Source organism: Macaca nemestrina, chromosome 7, assembly GCF_043159975.1.
Source record: "Macaca nemestrina isolate mMacNem1 chromosome 7, mMacNem.hap1, whole genome shotgun sequence".
Taxonomy (NCBI): Eukaryota; Metazoa; Chordata; class Mammalia; order Primates; family Cercopithecidae; genus Macaca; species Macaca nemestrina.
In genome coordinates this window covers 53,210,864-53,230,478 of record NC_092131.1, presented here as the reverse complement: position 1 = coordinate 53,230,478, position 19,615 = coordinate 53,210,864, and the positions used below count along the sequence as shown (strand labels likewise).

Sequence of the window (19,615 nt, the reverse complement as noted above, 5' to 3'; positions counted from 1 at the left end):
AAGCCCTTTGAGACAAAATCTCCATAGTTGCAAATGGTGGGGGAACTGATGCTTACCTGTTCCATGTAAATTCCTCTTTACAGCCCAGATGGCTGGAGCTCTTTGCTATGCATGGGAGGGAACCACACAAATGTGTTAGATCTGAAGCAGGGGTTTGCAAATTACGGCCTGCTGGCCAAATCCTACCCACCATCTGTTTTCGTATGGTCCATGAGCTAAGAATGCTTTTTACATTGTTAATGAATGAAAAAAAAAAAAAAAAGAATATTTCACGGCAACAAAAATGGTATGAAATTCAAATTTTGGTGTCCATGAATAAACTTATATTGGAACACAGTCACACTCATTCATTTACATATTGTTTATTGTGGATTCCACACAAGAATGGCCGAGTTGAGAAGTTACAACAGAAACCGTGTGACCTGCAAAGTCTAAAAGATTTACCATCAGGCATTTTCCAGAAAAAGTTTGCCAACCCCGATCTGAAGTACCAAACACCTGTGAACAACAGAAAAATAAAGATGCACAATGCAGGCCAAATAAGGTTAGTGAGAGCAGTGATTCCTTTATTTCATCTAAGAATTTATATATAGCCATGTGCCACATATGGACGTTTTGGTCAACAATGGACTATATACATGACGGCGGTCTCATAGGGTCCCACACCCTATTTTTAGTGTACTTTTTCTGTTTTAGTAAGTTTAGATACACAAATACTTACCACTGTATCACAATTGTCTATAGTATTCAGTGCAGGTTTGTAGCCTAGGAACAATAGGCCATACTGTACAGCTTAGGTGTAGTGAGCTATACCATCTAGGTTTGTGGAAGTACAATCTATGATGTTCACAAAATGATGAAATCCACTAACGATGCATTTCTCAGAAGGAATCCCTGTCATTAAGCAACACATAACCGTACTTCACTTTTATCCTTTTCTCCCAAAACATCATTTTAGTTGTAACAGTCAAGGATATTTCAAATAATCATTACAGACATCCTACTTACCCTTATTCTCTTGGCTCCATATATGTAGATGTAGATAAATGTTTTTACTCTTAACAAAGTAAATACAGGCACCTAATTTTTAAAAATCAAATAGTGACAAACAGAAGTTTTATAATCTAAGCAAGAGTTCTTTGTCTTTCTCCCTCCCACCCCCTCTCTTAAAGAGACAATCACTTATAAGTCTTTTTGCTGTTGCTTTGGTAGTTACTTAACAAAAAATTGTGCTTAAATTGTTCCTTCTTGATTGATGAATTTCGATGTTATCTAAGCTGTGTTATGACAGATGAAGATTTAACTCATACTCCTTCCTCCCAAGATAAAGGTTATCTCACAATTTTTCGTTAACTGAGTAATCAGTACTTACATTATGATTACGCAAATACTTCTCACCACAGGGGCAAGTGGTAGCTCATGGTGACTTTTTTTTTTTTTTTTTTTTTTTTTGAGAGAGAGGGTTTCACTCCTGGTCAAGCGATCCTCCTGCCTCAGCCTCCACGTAGCTGGGACTACAGGCACACGCCACCACACCTAGCTAATTTTTAAAACTTTTTTGTGGAGATGAAATCTCATTATGTTGCCGAGGCTGGTCTGGAACTCCTGGCCTCAAGCAATCCTGCATTCTCAGCCTCCCAAAGTGCCATGGTTATCTGTCTAACTTGTACTCCTTTTTGTTTTGTTCCATGTATTTGAAAGCTTTAGTAGGGGAATGCTGTCCTGGTACCATCAGAAGTTCTAGGCTCCAAATAATGATCTTCCCCAAATTCAGTACATTATCAGAGCAATCACATATTTAGAAAACAGATTATGCAGCACAGATACTGCTCTAAAAATAAAAGGTCAGTTCAGAATTATAGGAACATGAGTCTGAACTTTCCTTCCAAGTCATAATGCCTCAGCGTGGCTTTTACAGAAGGCAGAGCCTGGAGTTTTTACTTCTACTCCTAAGGGAAAGAGTAAAAAGAAAAAGGTGAGGCAGGCAGTTTTGCATCCCTCACTTCGTCTGCTTACACAACACTTTATCAAGAACAAATTCCCCCAACTGTCCATTCTCCAGTCTCTAAAAGTAAGACAGTAATGAACGCCATGACTCCCAGACCACAGGTATCCCTAGATTTGATACTAACTAATGCTTTGAAGGATTCTCAACAAGAACCAATCAACTGCTCCTGCCTAACCTCAGAACTTTGTTCAGTGTGAGCCCAAGAGATTAAAGTGGACAGTGGATCAGAATCTGATCTACCTAAGTTGGGTGCAGTGGTGCATGCCTGTAGTGCCAGCTACTTGGGAGACCGAGGTGGAAGGATTGTTTGAGCTCAGGAGTTTAAGACTAGCCTGGTCAACCTAGCAAGACCCCATCTCTAAAAAAAAAAAAAGTGAATCCGGTCTACTCTTGGTGGAAAGACTCTACACATTTATTTATTTATTTATTTATTTATTTTTTATAATGTCAACTTCTATTTTAGATTCACGGTGTACACATGCAGGTTTGTTACGGGTATATTGTGTGATACTGAGGTTTGGGCTTTGATTGATCCTGTCACCCAGGCACTGAGCATAGTACCCATCATTAGTTTTTCAACCTTTGCCCCCCTTAGTAGTCTGCAGTGTCTATTGTTGCCATCTTTATATCCACGAATATTCAATGTTTAGCTCCCACTTATAAGTGAGAACACAGAGTATTTGGTTTTCTGTTCCTGTGTTAATTACCTTAAGAGAATGGCCTCCAGCTGCACTCATGTTGCTTCAAAGGACATGATTTCATTCATTCTTTTTTATGGCTGTATAGTATTCCATGGTGTATATGTGCCACATTTTCTTTATCCAATCTACCACTGATGGGCATCTAGGTTGATTCCATGTCTTTGTTATCGTGAATAGTACTGTGGTGAACATATTAGCACATGTCTCTTTTTGGTAAAATGATTTCTTTTCTTTTGGATATATACCAGTAATGGGATAGCTAGGTTGAATTAGTTCTGTTTTAAGTTCTTTGAGAAATCTCCAAACTGCTTTCCATAGTGGCTGAACTAATTTACATTCCCACCAGCAGTGTATGAGTGTTCCTTTTCTTCACAGCCTAGTCAGCATCTGTTGTTTTTTGACTTTTTAATAATAGCCATTCCAACTGGTGTTGGATGGTATTTCATTGGTTTTGATTTTCATTTTTCTGATGATTAGTGATGTGGAGTGTTTTTTCATATGTTTGTTGGCTGCTTGTATGTCATCTTTTGAGCAGTGTCCGTTCATGTTCTTCACACATTTTTAATGGGGTTGTTGTTTGCTTGTTCTGTTGTTTAAGTTCCTTATAGAATCTGGATATTATTTGCTGTGCAGAAGCTCTTTAATTAGCTCCTACTTGTCCATTTTTGTTTTTGTTTGCAATTGCTTTTGAGAACTTGGTCATAAATTCTTTTCCAAGGCTGATGTCCAGAATGGGGTTTCCTAGGTTTTCTTCCAGGATTCTTAGTTTGAGGTCTTACATCTAAATCGTTAATACATCTTGAGCTAATTTTTTTTTTTTTTTTTTTTTTTTTTTGAGACCAAGTTTCACTCTTGTTGCCCAGGCTGGAGTGCAATGGTACGATCTCTGCTCACTGCAACCTCTACCTCCCAGGTTCAAGCGATTCTCCCGCCTCAGCTTCCCGAGTAGCTGGGATTACAGGCATGCGCCACCACGCCCAGCTAATTTTGTATTTTCAGTAGAGACGGGGTTACTCCATGTTGGTCAGGCTGGTCTCGAACTCCCGACCTCAGGTGATCTGCCTGCCTCGGCCTCCCAAAGTGTTGGGATTACAGGCTTGAGCCACAGCGCCTGGCCAGTTGAGCTAATTTTTATATGTGGTAAAAGATAGGGGTCGAGTTTCATTCTATTTATGGCTAGACAGCTATCCCTGCACAATTTATTGTACAGAGATTCTGTTCCTTGTTGCTTATTTTCGTTGACTTTGTTAAAGATCAGATGGCTGTAGGTGTGCAGCTGTATTTCTGGGTTCTCTATTCTGTTTCTTTGGTCTATGTGTCTGTTTTGTTTGTTTGTTTCATTTTGTTTTTCTGAGAGTCTCACTCCCGTTGCCTAGGCTGGAGTGCAGTGGTGTGATCACAGCTCACTGCAACCTTGACTTCCCAGGCTCAGGTGATTCTCCCACCTCAGCCTCCCAAGTAGCTGGGATCACAGGCGTGCACCACCACACCCAGCTAATTTTTTGAATTTTTCATAGTGACAGGGTTTCGCCATGTTGCCCAGCCTGGACTCACGTGATCTCCCCGCCTCAACCTCCCAAAGTGCTGGGATTAGAGGCATGAGCCACTACGCCTGGCTATGTGTCTGTTTTTGTACCATACCATACTGTTTTGGCTACTGTAATCTTATAACATAGTTTGAAGTCAAGTAATGCCTCTGGTCTTGTTCTTTTTGCTTAGGATTGCTTTGGCTATTTGGACTCTTTTTTGGTCCCATATAAATTTTGATGTAGTTTTTTCTAGTTCTGTGGAAAATGACATTGGTAGCTTGATAAGAATAGTGTTGACTCTGTAGATTGCTTTGGGCAGTATGGCCATTTTAACAATATTGATTCTTCCAAACCATGGGCATGGGATGTTTTTCCATTTGTTTGTGTCATCTATGATTTCTTTCATCAGTGTTTTGCAGTTCACCTTGCACAGATCTTTCATCTCCTTGGTTGAATGTATTCCTAGGTATTTTATTTTTTGTGGCTGTTGTAAATACAATTGCATTCTTGATTTGGCTCTCAGCTTGAACATTACTGGTGTACAGAAATGCTACCAATTTGTGTTCATCGATTTTGTATCCTGAAACTTCACTGAAGTCATTTATCAGTTCCAGGAGCCGTTTAGTGGAGTCCTTATGGTTTTCTAGGTATAGAATAATATTGTCAGTGAAAAGATAAATTGAATTCTTCTTTTCCTATTTGCATGTCTTTTATTTCTTTCTCTTGCTTGATTGCTCTAACTAGGACTCCCAGGACCCTAAAAATTGCAACCAAAACTTCATGTGATCATTTTACATACTTTGGGTTTAGAGCTAACTAATAAACAAGAGCTTTCTTATGACAAACAATGCTGCAATGAATAACCTTGTACACAAATGTCACCTTCACACATACATATATAAATACATCTAAAGGATAAATTCCCCAAAGCAGAATTATTGCGGCAAAGGATATAGGCATTTATCGTTGTTTTAAATAGCAAATATATATACACAGGGTCTTCTATAATCTGATCTTCTTTGTTTATACTCTCTCTGACTTCTAGATCTAAAATGTGCACAACTACATGGCTAAAATTCAATAGCATCTTCCATGTATCATGTGTGTTAACTTTTCCAGGCTAAATGAGAATTGATTTATCATAAACTGTATTTCTGACTGAAGTACCTCCCATGCTATGTTTGCCTGAGGACAGAGCCTTCTAATTCCACCTGTCATCTACCACTCTTCCCCAACACTGTTTCTATCTGCTCTATTCAAGGTTCATCCTCCATACTGCTGTTTATAATCGCCTCAACTCCAACTTCAGTAATGCTCTACCTTTAGCAGAAATGATGGTTTATTACGAAAAGCAGGTCCACAGTGACTTCACTTTAGACCAGGAAGAATTCTGACAAAGGGAGCCAGCCTGAATGCCAGGGTGACGTGGGTTACCCGGACCAGTCCCAAGCAGAAGGAATATGCTCATTTCTCAGAGAGAGATATTGAGAGGACCCTTTCTCTCAGAAATCACCTCTACCTGAAGAAAATAAAATTATTTTTCATTGAACTGTACTTAGAAAAGGTAAGTATCCTTTGAGTTAGATAAAATCCCTTTTAGAAATAACTTCAGCAAAATCTTCCAGTCTGCTCTTAGCCAGAAAACCCTATTAAACAAAATACAATGGCCTCAACCCCCCAAGTAGTGCTCCTGAAAGTTAGTACCAGCTTTGTTAAAGAAGGCTGTATGCTTCTTGCATTTGGCAGGGTTCGTGATTTGATTTTCACTGAAAACAATGTTTTGAAGTATTGGACAAGCAGAGAAATGAAAGAAACATCTGCCTCGTTTCTTCTAGGAGAATATTTGCAATACATTTTGAGGCCAAGTTTGAAAATATATGTATTAACAGACTTTAACAGAAAGCTAGACAGTGAAAACATTGGCCACCTAGTAATATGTTTTTTAAATGATATTCAACGCTGGCAGGGTAGTATGAATTAGTTATATCTTGTTAGAAAGAAATTTGGAATACGTATTGAGTGTCTTTTTGGCTGGGTGCAGTGGCTCTTACCTGTAATCCCAGCACTTTGGGAGGCTGGAGGCAGGCAGATCACTTGAGGCCAGGAGTTTGAGACCAGCCTGGCCAACATGGTGAAACTCCACCTCTACTAAAAATACAAAAATTAGCCAGGCATGGTGGTGCATGTCAGTAGTCCCAGCTACTCCGGGAGGCTGAGGCACAAGAATCGCTTGACCTCAGGAGGTAGAAGTTGCCGTGAGCCAAGATTGCATCACTGCACTCCAGCCTGGCTCAAAAAAAAAAAAAAAAAAAAGAGTCTTTTTAAAATGTGAAGGGGCTGAGGGTGAGTGGTGTGGTTATAGTAAGGCAAAGCGAGAGATCCTGTAGTGTTGGAACTGTCAGCATCTTGACTGGTGGGGGATACACAGACCTGTACAGGTGGTAACATTGCAGAGAAATTATCACACATGCAAATGAGTACAAGCAAAACTGGACAAATCAGAATGAAATAGGTGTATTATATCAATGTCAGTATCCTGGCTGTGATATTGTACCTCGTCTGGCTAAATGTTAGCACTGGGAAAAACCCAGCAAAGTACAGAAGTGAACTCTGTGTAGTCTTTCTTACAACTGTATGTAAATCTACAATTATCTCAATAAAACTTTCCGTGTAAAACTGAATCTGCCAAGATAAGTGAGGTGCAAAGTTATCCGTAGGTAAGAGAAAAAATTAATTTGTGTGCTATAAAATTTTAGGTGTAAGACAGTTACAATATGAGGACAGTTGTACAGCGCAGGGCCAGGGCAGGGGGTGGTAAATAGCCCACCTGAGTCTGTCCATTGTTACTTAGAGAGGGGAAGATAGAAAGGCAGGTGACTTTTTTGTCCCAATAAATCTATACCTAAAAGCCTATCCTTTGGAAATAGAGATGTCCACTGCAGTGTTATTTATAATAAAGAAAAAACTGGAAACAACATGACAACTCATCATTATGAAAATAATCAATACATGTGATATTTATACCATGGAATGTCATGTAGCCATTTAGACAAAGATACAAGATAAGGGAGAGAATGACTATGAGACTTATTGCAGATAGTTACACAGAATAAGGAGGGGCAAATGGAAGAAAACATATCCAAGTGAACTCTAGGAAGAAATGTGAGGAAATCTGGGAAAAGGTCAATGCAGAATATGATATGATATCAAGTAATGGTTGTAACTTTGTGGGGGATGTGATAATGTGCAGGGATTTTAAGTTCTTACCCCTTATCCATTAGTGATACATAGTGAAATAAATACAGATGAAATGATAGACTATCTGGATTTGCTTTAAATACTCCAGAAGCATCCAGATATTATTTGCACAATTTTAAAAGCAGGTAAAATAAAACAAATGTCAACGGTAGTTATTTATTGAACTATGCAATTGGGTAACTGGTCTTTATGTTTCACTGTTTTCTAAGTTTTTTTTTTTTCTTTTTTGGGGATGGAGTCTTTTCTTGTCACCCAGGCTGGAGTGCAGTGGCACAATTTCGGCTCACTACAAGCTCCACCTCCCAGGTTCAAGCGATTCTCCTGCCTCAGCCTCCTGAGTAGCTGGGACTACAGGCACGCGCCACCACACCCAGATAATTTTTGTATTTTTAGTAGAGATGGGGTTTCACCATGTTGGCCAGGCTGGTCTCGAACTCCTGACCTCAGGTGATCTGCCCGCCTCAGCCTCCCAAAGTGCTGCGATTACAAGTGTAACCCACTGTGCCTGGCCATTTTCTAAGTTTTCTATGATTAATAAGTATAAAAAAGGAGATGGAGGAGGAAAAAAGTAGGATACGTTTAGAGATATCAGACCAGAGAAATAAGTTATTTATACACAGGCAATTGCAGCACTGATTATATTAATCTGGAGACAGCCCCTTTTAAGGGACAATTTACCTTTAGACTTATCAGCTGAGTGGTTGCAGACGCCCTTAACCATGGATGGTAGAAACGATTGTTCGCAGAGTGATCCACACAGCTGTTCTCCTGCCCAAATTGCCTGGGAAGGAGCTACTGGCTTCCTGATGGGTTCCGTGGGTGTGAATTTTCGTATCTTAGGCTAGTCATTCTCAACTGAGGGAGCCCACCAGAATAACCAAGAGCAATTTTCTTTTTCAAACTATAATTACAAATACTGAATAGTTCCTCACAGGGTACAGAAACATTGTCTAAAAGTTCCCTAGGAGATTTGCATAGGCACACATGGCCAGTAGTCCCTCATTTAAATAAAGGGGTGTGTGTGTGTGTGTGTGTGTGTGTGTGTAAATATGCCTTAAATATTTGGGGAAGTATATGTAAGAAAGTGGTAAAGTGGGCCGGGCACAGTGGCTCATGCCTGTAATCCCAGCACTTTGGGAGGCTGAGGCAGGCAGATCACCTGAGGTTGGGAGTTCGAGACCAGCCTGGCCAACATGGCAAAACCCAGTCTCTACTGAAAATACAAAATTAGCTGGGTGTGGTGGCGCATGCCTGTTATCCCAGCTACTTGGGAGGCTGAGGCAGGAGAATCACTTGAACCTGGGAGGTGGAGTTTGTGGTGAGCCTATATCACACCATTGCACTCCAGCCTGAGCAACAAGAGCAAAAACTCCGTCTCAAAAAAAAAACAAAAAAACAAAAAAACAAAACAAAAAAAACACGTGGTAAAGTGGTGGCTTTGGGGAAAAGAACTGGGCGGCTGGGGATGGAAAGGGAGACTTTTCATGGCATATCCTTTTGTGCTTTTCAAATTTTATGCAAGGGCATATATTACCTATTCAAATAACGTGAAAAGCGAAAGAAAAAAAACAAATTTTAAAAGAGCCTCTTCTTGAAACACTCAGCTTGCCAGAATCTGCTTTTCTTTTGCTAAGATGGTCAAAGTTCTGTAAAGAGGACACATTTTTCTTTTGCAGATGATTTTGCTAAAAAAAAAAAAAAAAAAAAAAATTCAGAGAAAGCATCCAATGACTTTGAAAGAACACCAGAAATAAACAAATGGATTTTACATTCTGATAGTTACACAAACTCCTCACCAGTTTAGAGTTACACCTTTAACCATTAGGAAGTACATAAAGTCAGCCTACATGCAGGAGACAAAGATTTTCATTCTGCAATAAAAGTAAAGAATTTCATTAAATATCTCTGATGATAGCAGCTGCCTGGCTTACTTGGGAGCAGAGGTGAAGGTAAATGTTTCCTTAATTATTTTATGATGTTTGAATTTTGTGCTAACCACAGAATTACCAGTTTTTATTTATTTAATTTTTTAATCTGAGCATTTAAGACAGTGTGACTAGATGGAACTACAAGGCGACCATCTCACACTCCTATAATTACTCCCAGCAGCACCTGTGAGTTCAAAGGGCAAAGGTGACAGTATACATCTTCAAAAATATGTGGGGGCACAGAGTGACAGAGGGCATCTGGAAAAGATTAACCAGCTGCAATGGGGAGCCAGAGGTAACCTAAGGGGCTGGGCCCACTGGTTAACAGAAAGGTCAACAGAAGCAGAGTCCAGGCAGCAACATCAGCTCTTTAACCCAGTGTGGGTGATGCACATCATTTGACCCTCCCTGACACCCAGCTCACTTATAAAATGGAAATATTCAATTAGCCAGGCATGCTGCATGTGCCTATAGTCCCAGCTACTTGGGGGGCTGAAGCAGGAGGATCGCTTGAGCCAGGGAGGTAGAAGTTGCAGTGAGCTGTGATCGTACCACTGCACTCCAGGCTGAGCAACAACAGAGGGAGATCCTCTCTCAAAAAAAAAAAAAAGAAAGAAAGAAAAGAAAATATATATTCTTCCTTATAATGAGTCTTCCAGATTCAGTGTTGGGTACACACACACACATACATACACACACACACACACAATCTGGAGGATTTGTTTTCCATCCCCCAAAACTAAAATGCAGGAAACAAATTATGAGTTCTCAGAACTCAGGGTTTCATGTTGATTTTAATGTCCTGTTTTGTGTGTGTTCTAGTTAAAAAGCCAATGAGAATTCATTGTTGGCTTGTCTATACTTCAAGTGCACGTGATACTTTTTATTCATAATTTTTTAAAAATATATTAAATTTATATGGAAATTCTGTTATATTCAAGTATTGACTCCCCCATCCTCTTGATTAAGAGGTGATTCTGGCAACTGTTAAGCAAGAGAAGGTCAGCTAAGATTTGGATAAGACTTCAAATACTCCTTGATTACATGCAAATCAACTTTCAGAAATACTCAGAAATGAGACTTCAGGCAAGAAATTTTGCTCTGAGATTAGTTGTCTTGGACTGGGCGCAGTGGCTCAGCACTTTGAGCTGAGTGTAGTCTCAGCACTTTGGGAGGCCAAGGTGGGCGGATCACTTGAGGTCGGGAGTTCAAGACCAGCCTGACCAACATGGTGAAACCCTGTCTCTACTAAAAATACAAAAATTAGCTGGGCGTGGTGGAGGGTGTCTTTAATCCATTACTCGGGAGGCTGAGGCAGGAGAATTGCTTGAACCAGGAGGTGAAGGTTGCAGTGAGCCAAGAGCATGCCACTGCACTCCAGCCTGGGCAGGAGACTCTTGTCTCCGGGAAAAAAAAAAAAAAAAAGGAGAAAGAAAGATAGATTAGTTGTCTCTGATTGGTTAAAGGTACTTGAAAGTTTAAAGGTACAAACTGAAACAGTCAGGGTGCTTCCTCTCTCTGGTTGGACTTGTTCAATATGCAAATGGAAATTCCTTTAAAATTTCCCAAATTGAGAGGAGCGGAAGCCACTGTGTGGGTCTATAAGAGACTGTCATCTATGCGGACAGATGTCAAAGGCTGTTCTTCCCAAGCAATCAAGAATGCAGTTGAGGCCGGCAGCAGTGAAGCCAAAGAGAGACATAGACCAAAATCCACCTCCAGCCAAAAATGGTTGAGCAGCTGCTGGGAGACCAATGACCAGATGACCAATATGGACCAATAATTCTGTGGTCCCTGCTAAAACCAGAATGGTTTTAAACTGATTTTTATTTACTAGCTTTTCTTTTTTTTTTAAATTCAGTTTATCCCCCTTGGTTAGAAGTAAAATGTCCTTGCAAAGAGAAAAATTTCCATAAACAATTTTATCAGTCTAGATAGAATGACTGTAAAAATTATCACTACATATATAATGGGAAACTTCACAAAAAAATGAATTAGAAAAAAAAATCTATTTGTTCAGTACATTTTTGAATGTGAAAGGATCCATGAAAAGGAGGAAGAATCAAAAATCCACATTCTAAAATCAGGGAAAATCAACAGCCTGAGAAGAAGTTGTACATACACATGCCCAGGCATTTCATCACAGGACTCCCTCCACACAGCTTTCCCAGTGCTCACCGGCAGGCAAACCACGTTTCTCTGGGCAGCACAGTCAGTTCCAGATTGAAAGGATTTCTCAAAAGGTCAGAGTTGTGGACATATTGCTCAAAACAAACAGGAGAATGTAGAAATAAGAGGAAAGATGGATAGGTGCATTAGGGCTGTGTAATGCAGGTGCCAGGAGTCACACTACCAGGACCAACGAGCATGTCATAGCTGCACTGCTAGGGAGGGAATAAAAGGAGCTGCTTAAATGCAAGACGCGGTGTGTCTTTCTTCCCCATCCTTTGTCGGCCAGAGTCTGACATTCATACTCAGGATGTCATGAAAATGTAACTGATGAGGTCAGGGAGTGGGGGGAAGAAACCCAAGCACTCCTACTGTCCAACCCAATGGAATTCCCTATGGGTAGGCCCTCAAAGTGATGCCAATTACTGTGAGATTCATGGTTTTCACTTCTGTAATAACCTTTCCACCTTAACCAAAATCTTGGCAGCCAAGGAATCCACCAAGCTGAAGCCAAAGGCAGCATGTTTTAAAATGGAATCCTTGCCCAAAAAGGACACACTCAGAAAAAAGCAATGAACTCTATTCTGTACCTGGGGAATGGCTCTAAGTTACAAAGCCAAGGAGAGCTATGTTCCAGTTAAAAGCCAGCCAGAACCAGACCAAGCTGGGCTGCCCAGGAGTATGGGTTTAGGGATGTGGAGAAGTGTTGTGGCAAAGAACAACTCTTCTTTTCCCTGTTTAGCTGGAGTTTGACCTCATTTGGACAGCCACAGACATTCCAGCAACAAACACGGGGCTTCTCCAAAACAAGTGACCAGACACATTTTAAGGAAAACAGAGGAGGGAGTGGGAAGAGAACGTATAAGATTCTTAAGAGACTTAAATCAACCTGTTGCTATGTGTGGATCTCATTTGTACCTTGATTCAAATAAACTACTAAAAATGACAAAATAGCAGAAAATCTAGATATTTGAATTGACATTAATTTTTAGTGTGATAATGGATGGTATTTGTTCATATATTTATTTACCTGATTCCACCTTATTTAGATAATCTGAAATATTTATGGATGAAATGATGCCTGGGATTTGCTTTGCAATAATCTGGTCAGATGGGTATAGAGGAAAACAAGATGGCGGCATTGAGTTGAGACTTCTTGAAGCTGGGTGATTAGTACACAGGGGTTCATGTGCTCCTCTCTCTACTGATGTGCATGTTTTATTTTCTGTAACAAAAATCAAAATAAAAGAAGGCAAGGGCCTCTGGGAGGGTGGGCAGTCAGGTACTCACACTTGCCCTTGAACTCATCTCTTGAGACTTCCTCTTCTATCCATCAGCAGGAGGACCCATGCCTGTGATGGAGAATCCAGGTGCTGTTTTGACAGAAAGCCTTCTTGAAAACCTTTCATGTCTGCAACTGCTCTTCCACTAAGTGAAAAGGAACTTGGCCAATCAATCTTCAGTGACAAAACTCAGGAGCAGCAACTTGGGCTTAGCTAAGCAGCTCATCATTTTATTGACACCTATGAATGGTGGTTCTAGGAGTGTTTTACGCCAGTAAGCATTCCTACTTTGATAAGATTTGCTACCCAATGGTCTACAGGGTCCTGCAAGGAGCAGCAGGCCCCAGTACTTGGACATGCTGGCCACCGGTGAGGGAAGGGGCCTCTGCCTATGGGTAGCGTGGAATGGGGAGCAGACCACCAGCAAGAAGGAAAGGAGGTTGTTGGGCATGGGACAGAAGAACAGCACAAAATCCTTTGCACTAACTGGAAGTTTTGCCCCGGGCAGGCTCTTCTTAGAAGAGGGAAGGAAACCCTCTTCCACTCCCTGCCCCAGCCTACTCTTCCTTCCCCAACAGCTCCCACATAGGAAGCAGTGCCAGTTCCCAGGGGGCTGAAGTTACCTACTGAGCATTAAGACAATAGGGACATGAGGGCAACTCAGATTCCTGACTCTTATCCCAGGCCTCCTCCTCCCATTACCTCAAGACAGTGAGGACGGTAAGACTTCAATCAAATACCAAGGAGAAACTGTCAGAACTTGGGGTTCCTTCATACAATAATTGAGATTAGTATTCAAATAGCTTGATGGCTGGGAGAAGCCCTTATGATGTCTTTGCTGAAACAGAATACAGCCAAAATAATCAAGTTATTTAAATATTTATAGTGGTGGTTGAAAAAGAAACAACTTTCACAAGAACAAAGTTACAATACTTTAATAATTTAAATAGGACCAACTTCAGGAACATACATACACATACATAAAATTAAACAATTTAATTTTGAACAGTGTATTGAAATACATCAAATTCTTAAAAAGCCCCCAAATGGACTCAAGATCATGGATATGAAAAGGTAATTTTGAAGTACTAGAGACTAGAGTAAAACAGACAAAGTCATTACTTCGCATTTACTAATAAGACAACAGTCTGTGGATACATTAGACCTTTATAAGAACACTTCTAGGAAATGTTAGAACAACGAGTCATTAAAAAGGAATATAAATGACCTCATAAAGATAAATGTATAGCTATCAATTTCTTTGGTCCTCGAAGTCACACTTGTTTTTACTTTAAAATACTAAACATGAGTGCTTAGAATTCTACCTATAAATGTCTACATATTAAGCAGGCTAATGTTTATACTGGGTTAGATTTAAAAAGGAACTCAAGCCAGCCATCATTGTAGTTAAACTCCAGAAAGAAAAAGCTAGAAAACAGACAGAAGTAGAGAGGAATGGAAAAAAAACAAAAAACAAAAAACCCAATACCTCTGCCATCTTGCCCCATCATAATCCAAATAGCATCAAAGTGGCAGAGATGGGACTAAAGTTAAAGCAAGCATCAAAGTTAATTACTTTTAGGGTAATGGGATGAATTTGAAGAGCACTATGTCAACCAAATAATAAACTTCATAGAATAACTGTGTTTGTGTTTCTGTGGAGGAGTTGTGGTTTTGTTTGTTTTAATTTGGCCCACACTGCCCCAATGGAGGAAATTCTAAGATAATCATTAATAAGGCAACAGCTTCCAGGATTAAAATACCTATACCACCTATACAGAGTTACAATGAGGACAGGACCCACATAGACCACAAAGGAAACCGGGACCAGAAGCTTCCAGTGCGTTTTCACAGACCATTGGTACGATAACCTCTGGTTAGAACACTGGACACAGCTCGTAATGTCTTCCACCATCAGTTCATTCTGTGCTCTTTCAGGTACGTGGAAGCTATGGTTTTGCAGACCTGAAAATGATGGGCACTCTCAAATGTTTCTGGAAATCCTTAGAAAAATATCTTATAAGATTAAAAAAAAGAAGAAGAAGAAACATTTTGAGGCATCTACATGGAACACACAAAGGAAACTCCCAATAAACCTATAAAGTTAAAACTGAGATGACTAGTTATTTGTAGTGTGCGTACCAAGTCTTAAAAAATAATGGCTTTTTTAAAAAGGCAAAAGTATCTACACTCTAAATGATATTCTCATCAAGGCACAGAGAGTTAAATATCTAAATCCCTGTATGTTGACATGAGAATATACTCGTAAACAACACCAGGAACTAATTCCCTATTCTTGAATTTAAAAACAATAGAAGGTAGAAATGTGCCTTTTTAACTCACAGTAAAATCAAAAACACAGACATTCCACCACCTTCCCTTGGTGACTAACATTACAACTGCTAAAAATATATTTTTAAATGTCACTGGTGGTTTAATAAACAAGACCAAAGTGGAGTCTGTTGAACTTGAATCCACAGAGCAATACCACATTAAATATTTTAGCACTTTCAGCACTATACCATTTTTATTGGAGGAAGAAAAAAAAAAACAGTATACTGGGCACAGTTCCCTCCCATTCCCAATGCTCCTATGCTTATGAGTCAAATTACTATACTATTTGAACAAAATACACGAATTCTTCTCCCTTCCCAGGCCCCTCTGGTTATCTGGCAGTAGTTTTGTGCACATACTTACACTATTAGCAGTTCACTTTAATATTGCCACAAAAAGGTGGCAAGAAGAAAGTAGAGGGCTCAACCCTTTATTATATTTATTTAACTTTCTAGAAATCATTTTAAATATAATTAGTGACAAGGAAAAAGTTCACATGTGTGACAACTGAAAATGGAATGTACAAACAAGACCAGACAGACAGACAATGCTACTGGCAGTACAATCGGCAACCCCCACGCACACACACTGAAGCTCAGCTCCTAATGAGAGTCAGGAACTCTTCCCGAGTCTTTGGATCCTCCCGGAACACACCCAACATCGTGCTGGTCACAGTTTTGCTGTTCATTTTCTGTACACCTCGCATTACCATACACATGTGTCTACAAAATAAGGCAACACAGGTTGTTTAAAGGAGTAGACAGCTGCTGATTTGGTTTTTAAAAGCAGGCCTAAAGATTAAATCTCAGTTCACGGTTACCAAGTATATCAAAATATCCCTTCTTACACAAATATTATCTATTAGGTTCGTGCAAAAGTAACTGTGGTTCTTGCCATTGAAAGTAACAGCAAAAACTGCAATTACCTTTGCAGCAACCTAGTTTTTTTTTTCTTCAAGTTGTCTTGCAACTTTTATTCTTATCAGTAGTTGATCCTTAAAGCATCCAAAAAGGGGAAAAAATGGAATTTTCTTCTGGGGTGAAAGAAATATAAAAGGCATACAAAGATACTTAACTTCTAGATCAAAAGAAAGTCAGAATTCTCACTTGCTCTGCCTTTAGGACCAAGACAGCACTATACAAGCCTAGGTGTTGAGATAAATGCTCAGGTATAACTGGTGTTACCAGGCAGAATTCAGATAATGGTGACCAGGGATCCTGTCTGAGCAACCTGGTGACATTAGATACCAGACATAGAACAGAGTTCACACCATGTCACAGAACACATATGAACTCTGTCCACACAATGGCTGCAATTCTCTTAACTCATCCTAACTTAAAGAAATGTACCAATTCTTGGCTTTATTTTTGGCTTTTTTTTTTTAAATGTGTGACAAAATATTAGAAAAACTCGGCTTGGAGCAACAGAGAGCTAAAGAAGAAATCAAGAGAAGACATAAAAATGGCTCCTGGGGCTGGGCGCGGTAGCTCACGCCTGTAATCTCAGTATTTTGGGAGGCTGAGGCGGACAGATCACCTGAGGTCAGGAGTTTGAGATCCCCAGCCTGGTCAACATGGTGAAATTCCATCTCTACTAAAAATACAAAAATTAACTGGGTGTGGTGGTGGGTACCCGTAATTCCAGCTATTTGGGAGGCTGAGGCAGGAGAATTGCTTGAACCCGGGAGGCAGAGGTTGCAGTGAGCCAAGATTGTGCCACTGCACTCCAGCCTGGGTGACAGAGCATGACCCTGTCTTGAACATTTAAAAAAAAATGGCGATTGAGCTGGGCGCAGTGGCTCTTGCCTGTAATCCTAGCACTTTGGGAGGCCGCAGAGGGTGGATCACGAGGTCAGGAGTTCGAGACCAGCCTGGCCGACATGGTGAAATCCCATCTCTACTAAATATACAAAAATTAGCCAGGCGTGGTGACACGCACCCATGGTCCCAGCTACTCAGGAGGCTGAGGCAGGAGAATCGTTTGAACCCAGGAGGTGGAGGTTGCAGTGAGCCAAGATCACGCCACTGCACTTCAGCCTAGACAACAGAGCGAGACTCCATCTCAAAAAAAAAAAAAAAGGGCTATTCATCGTGTAAATCTCTACACCTGTGCTTATAACTCCCTATGCCTCCACAAGCCCCATCCTACCCTCAGAAAAATACTTCTTCCGTACTCTGTTCCTATATCAGTAACACAGTAAATGAAAAGTGGTAAAAGAGCTTTAGGCTCAGGGATGGAAATCTACAGTTATCATGTCAGTTGTGTGGCATCACCTGGTGCTACAAAATATGAGAAGCATTAAATAGCAAGATCACTTCTAGTGCACCATTATGATGTTACTAAAGGCAGATGCAGACTTACGTTGCTTCAACCACTACCCCGACTCCAGCAGGCCGCAAGGCTTCTGTGATTGCTACAGCAATTTGTTTCGTAAGGCGTTCCTGAACTGTGGATGTGACAAGGAGCTCAGTTTGAGAGTCTGACACAAACAGCTGGAAGCTTTTTCTGTCTCTAGAACATTTGAAATCTTAGAGAGCAGACTTCTGTGAGATTTAAGAGCCAAGACACACCAGCTTTTACCAGTCTGCTTTGTCTGCTGACTGGGCCACAGAGAGGCCCGGATTCAACTCCCTCACCTGAAGTACAGGGCTAAAGAGATCTCAGAACCCCTTGAAGCCCTCCAGCATCACTAGGGGAAGGAATTAGAATAGTAATTATCTCATAGCTGTGCAGTAAGAACAACACAGTACTGGTTACCAAGCACCTCCATGGAGGTAAAGTAGTGCAGCAAATAAATAGCTTGCAACAGGGTTAACAAAGGGGCTGCAGTCCCATTATTGAGCTGTACTTAGAGCAATGTTGAAAACCAACAATTTAACCTAAATAATATAGTTCCTGTCCTGAATAAAATGACTTGTCTTTTAATTCATATAAGAGTATCCATTGCAACACTGCATCTATTCGAAAACTGATGAAACCCCCCAATGTCTATCAGAGCAGGTATAGGTTATGCCAAGCCATGGCATATACAGAATTCTAGACAGCCACCAGAATGAATGATAGTTACATGGATGTGGTAAAATTGTTTAAGATTTGTTAAATGAAAAAAAGCAGGGCAAAAAGCAAGGCTGATTATATATAAAATGAGCCCATTTTTGTTTAAACATAATCCAAATAAATTGATTTGAAAACATAGGTATATGCATGAAAATGTGAAGGAATGTGCAAATACAACAGTGATTTCTTCTGGAGGCTTGAAACAGACTTTTTATAGTCCTATGAGGTTTTACATTTTTATAAGTCATACTTACTACACTTGTAATAAAACAAAAAATACTTTTTGTGTAGGAAAAATGTTTTCTGTAGCCAGGCACAGTGGCTCACTCCTGTAATCCTAGCACTTTGGGAGGCTGAGGTGGGTGGATCACCTGAAGTTGGAAGTTCGAGACCAGCCTGACCAATATGGTGAAACCCCGTCTATACTAGAAATACAAAAATTAGCCAGGCATGGTGGTGCACTCTTGTAATCCCAGCTACTTAGGAGGCTGAGGCTGCAGTGAGCTAAGATTGCACCACTGCATTCCAACCTGGGTGATAGAGAAAGACTTTGTCTCAAAAAAAAAAAAAAAAAAAAATGTAAAATGTTTTCTGTTAGTAAAGATTTTTAAAGCTTACCTTGTAGTCTTCTACTATAGATTTCTACAATCCTAGAAAAGAAAGAATTGTTTTAGTTAATCATAAATCATTTGAAGCAAAATTGATAAGGCTTCCTCATAAAACAAAAAGGACACTGTTGAAGCAACAGTGGGCTGCAGGAGGGGATAAAGCTTATGGGAAGATGACAGAAAGATACAAGTAACACAGGGAGATGTAGTCTAAAGTCAACTTGATTGGATGGAAGGATGCAAAGTATTGTCCCTGGGTATGTCTGTGAGGGTGTTGCCAAAGGAGATTAACATTTGAGTCAGTGGGCTGGGAAAGGCAGACCCACACTTAATCTGGGTGGACACAATCTAATCAGCTGCCAGCGAATATAAAGCAGGCAGAAATACATGAAAAGGCAAGAGTGGCCTGGCCTCCCAGCCTACATCTTTTTCCAGTGCTGGATGCTTCCTGCCCTCAAACATCGGACTCCAACTTCTTCAGTTTTGACACTTGGACTGGCTCTCCTTGCTCCTCAAGCTTGCAGATAGCCTATTGTGGGACCCTGTGATCATGTAAGTTAATATATAATAAATTCCCCTTGAGATATATATATATACATATATATATATCCTATTAGTTCTGTCCCTCTAGGGAACCCTGAATAATACAGAAGACCACCAACCACTACAGAGTGGTGCTTCCTGAAGTCCCCAGAAAGAGAATTAATGAGTCTCCAAGTGTGACATTCACTTAGGAAAAA

General features: G+C 40.2%; 1 protein-coding gene across 2 annotated transcripts in view; it reads right to left on the bottom strand.

Moving 5' to 3' along the window:
• Nucleotides 1-12,026: 12,026 nt before the first annotated feature.
• The window catches only part of LOC105481790 (GTP cyclohydrolase 1), a 54,368-nt gene continuing 46,779 nt past the window's right edge, over nt 12,027-19,615 (bottom strand). The window contains exons 4-6 of one of the 2 annotated variants that reach the window (XM_071100155.1): nt 18,886-18,917; nt 17,572-17,656; nt 12,027-15,661 (exon numbers count right to left, since the gene is read on the bottom strand). In XM_071100155.1, the coding sequence (XP_070956256.1) occupies nt 15,586-15,661; nt 17,572-17,656; nt 18,886-18,917 (193 nt within the window). In that variant the 3' untranslated portion in view covers nt 12,027-15,585. Of the gene's footprint in view, nt 15,933-17,571; nt 17,657-18,885; nt 18,918-19,615 lie in introns of both variants that reach the window. The other variant, XM_071100154.1, reaches the window with a different exon arrangement.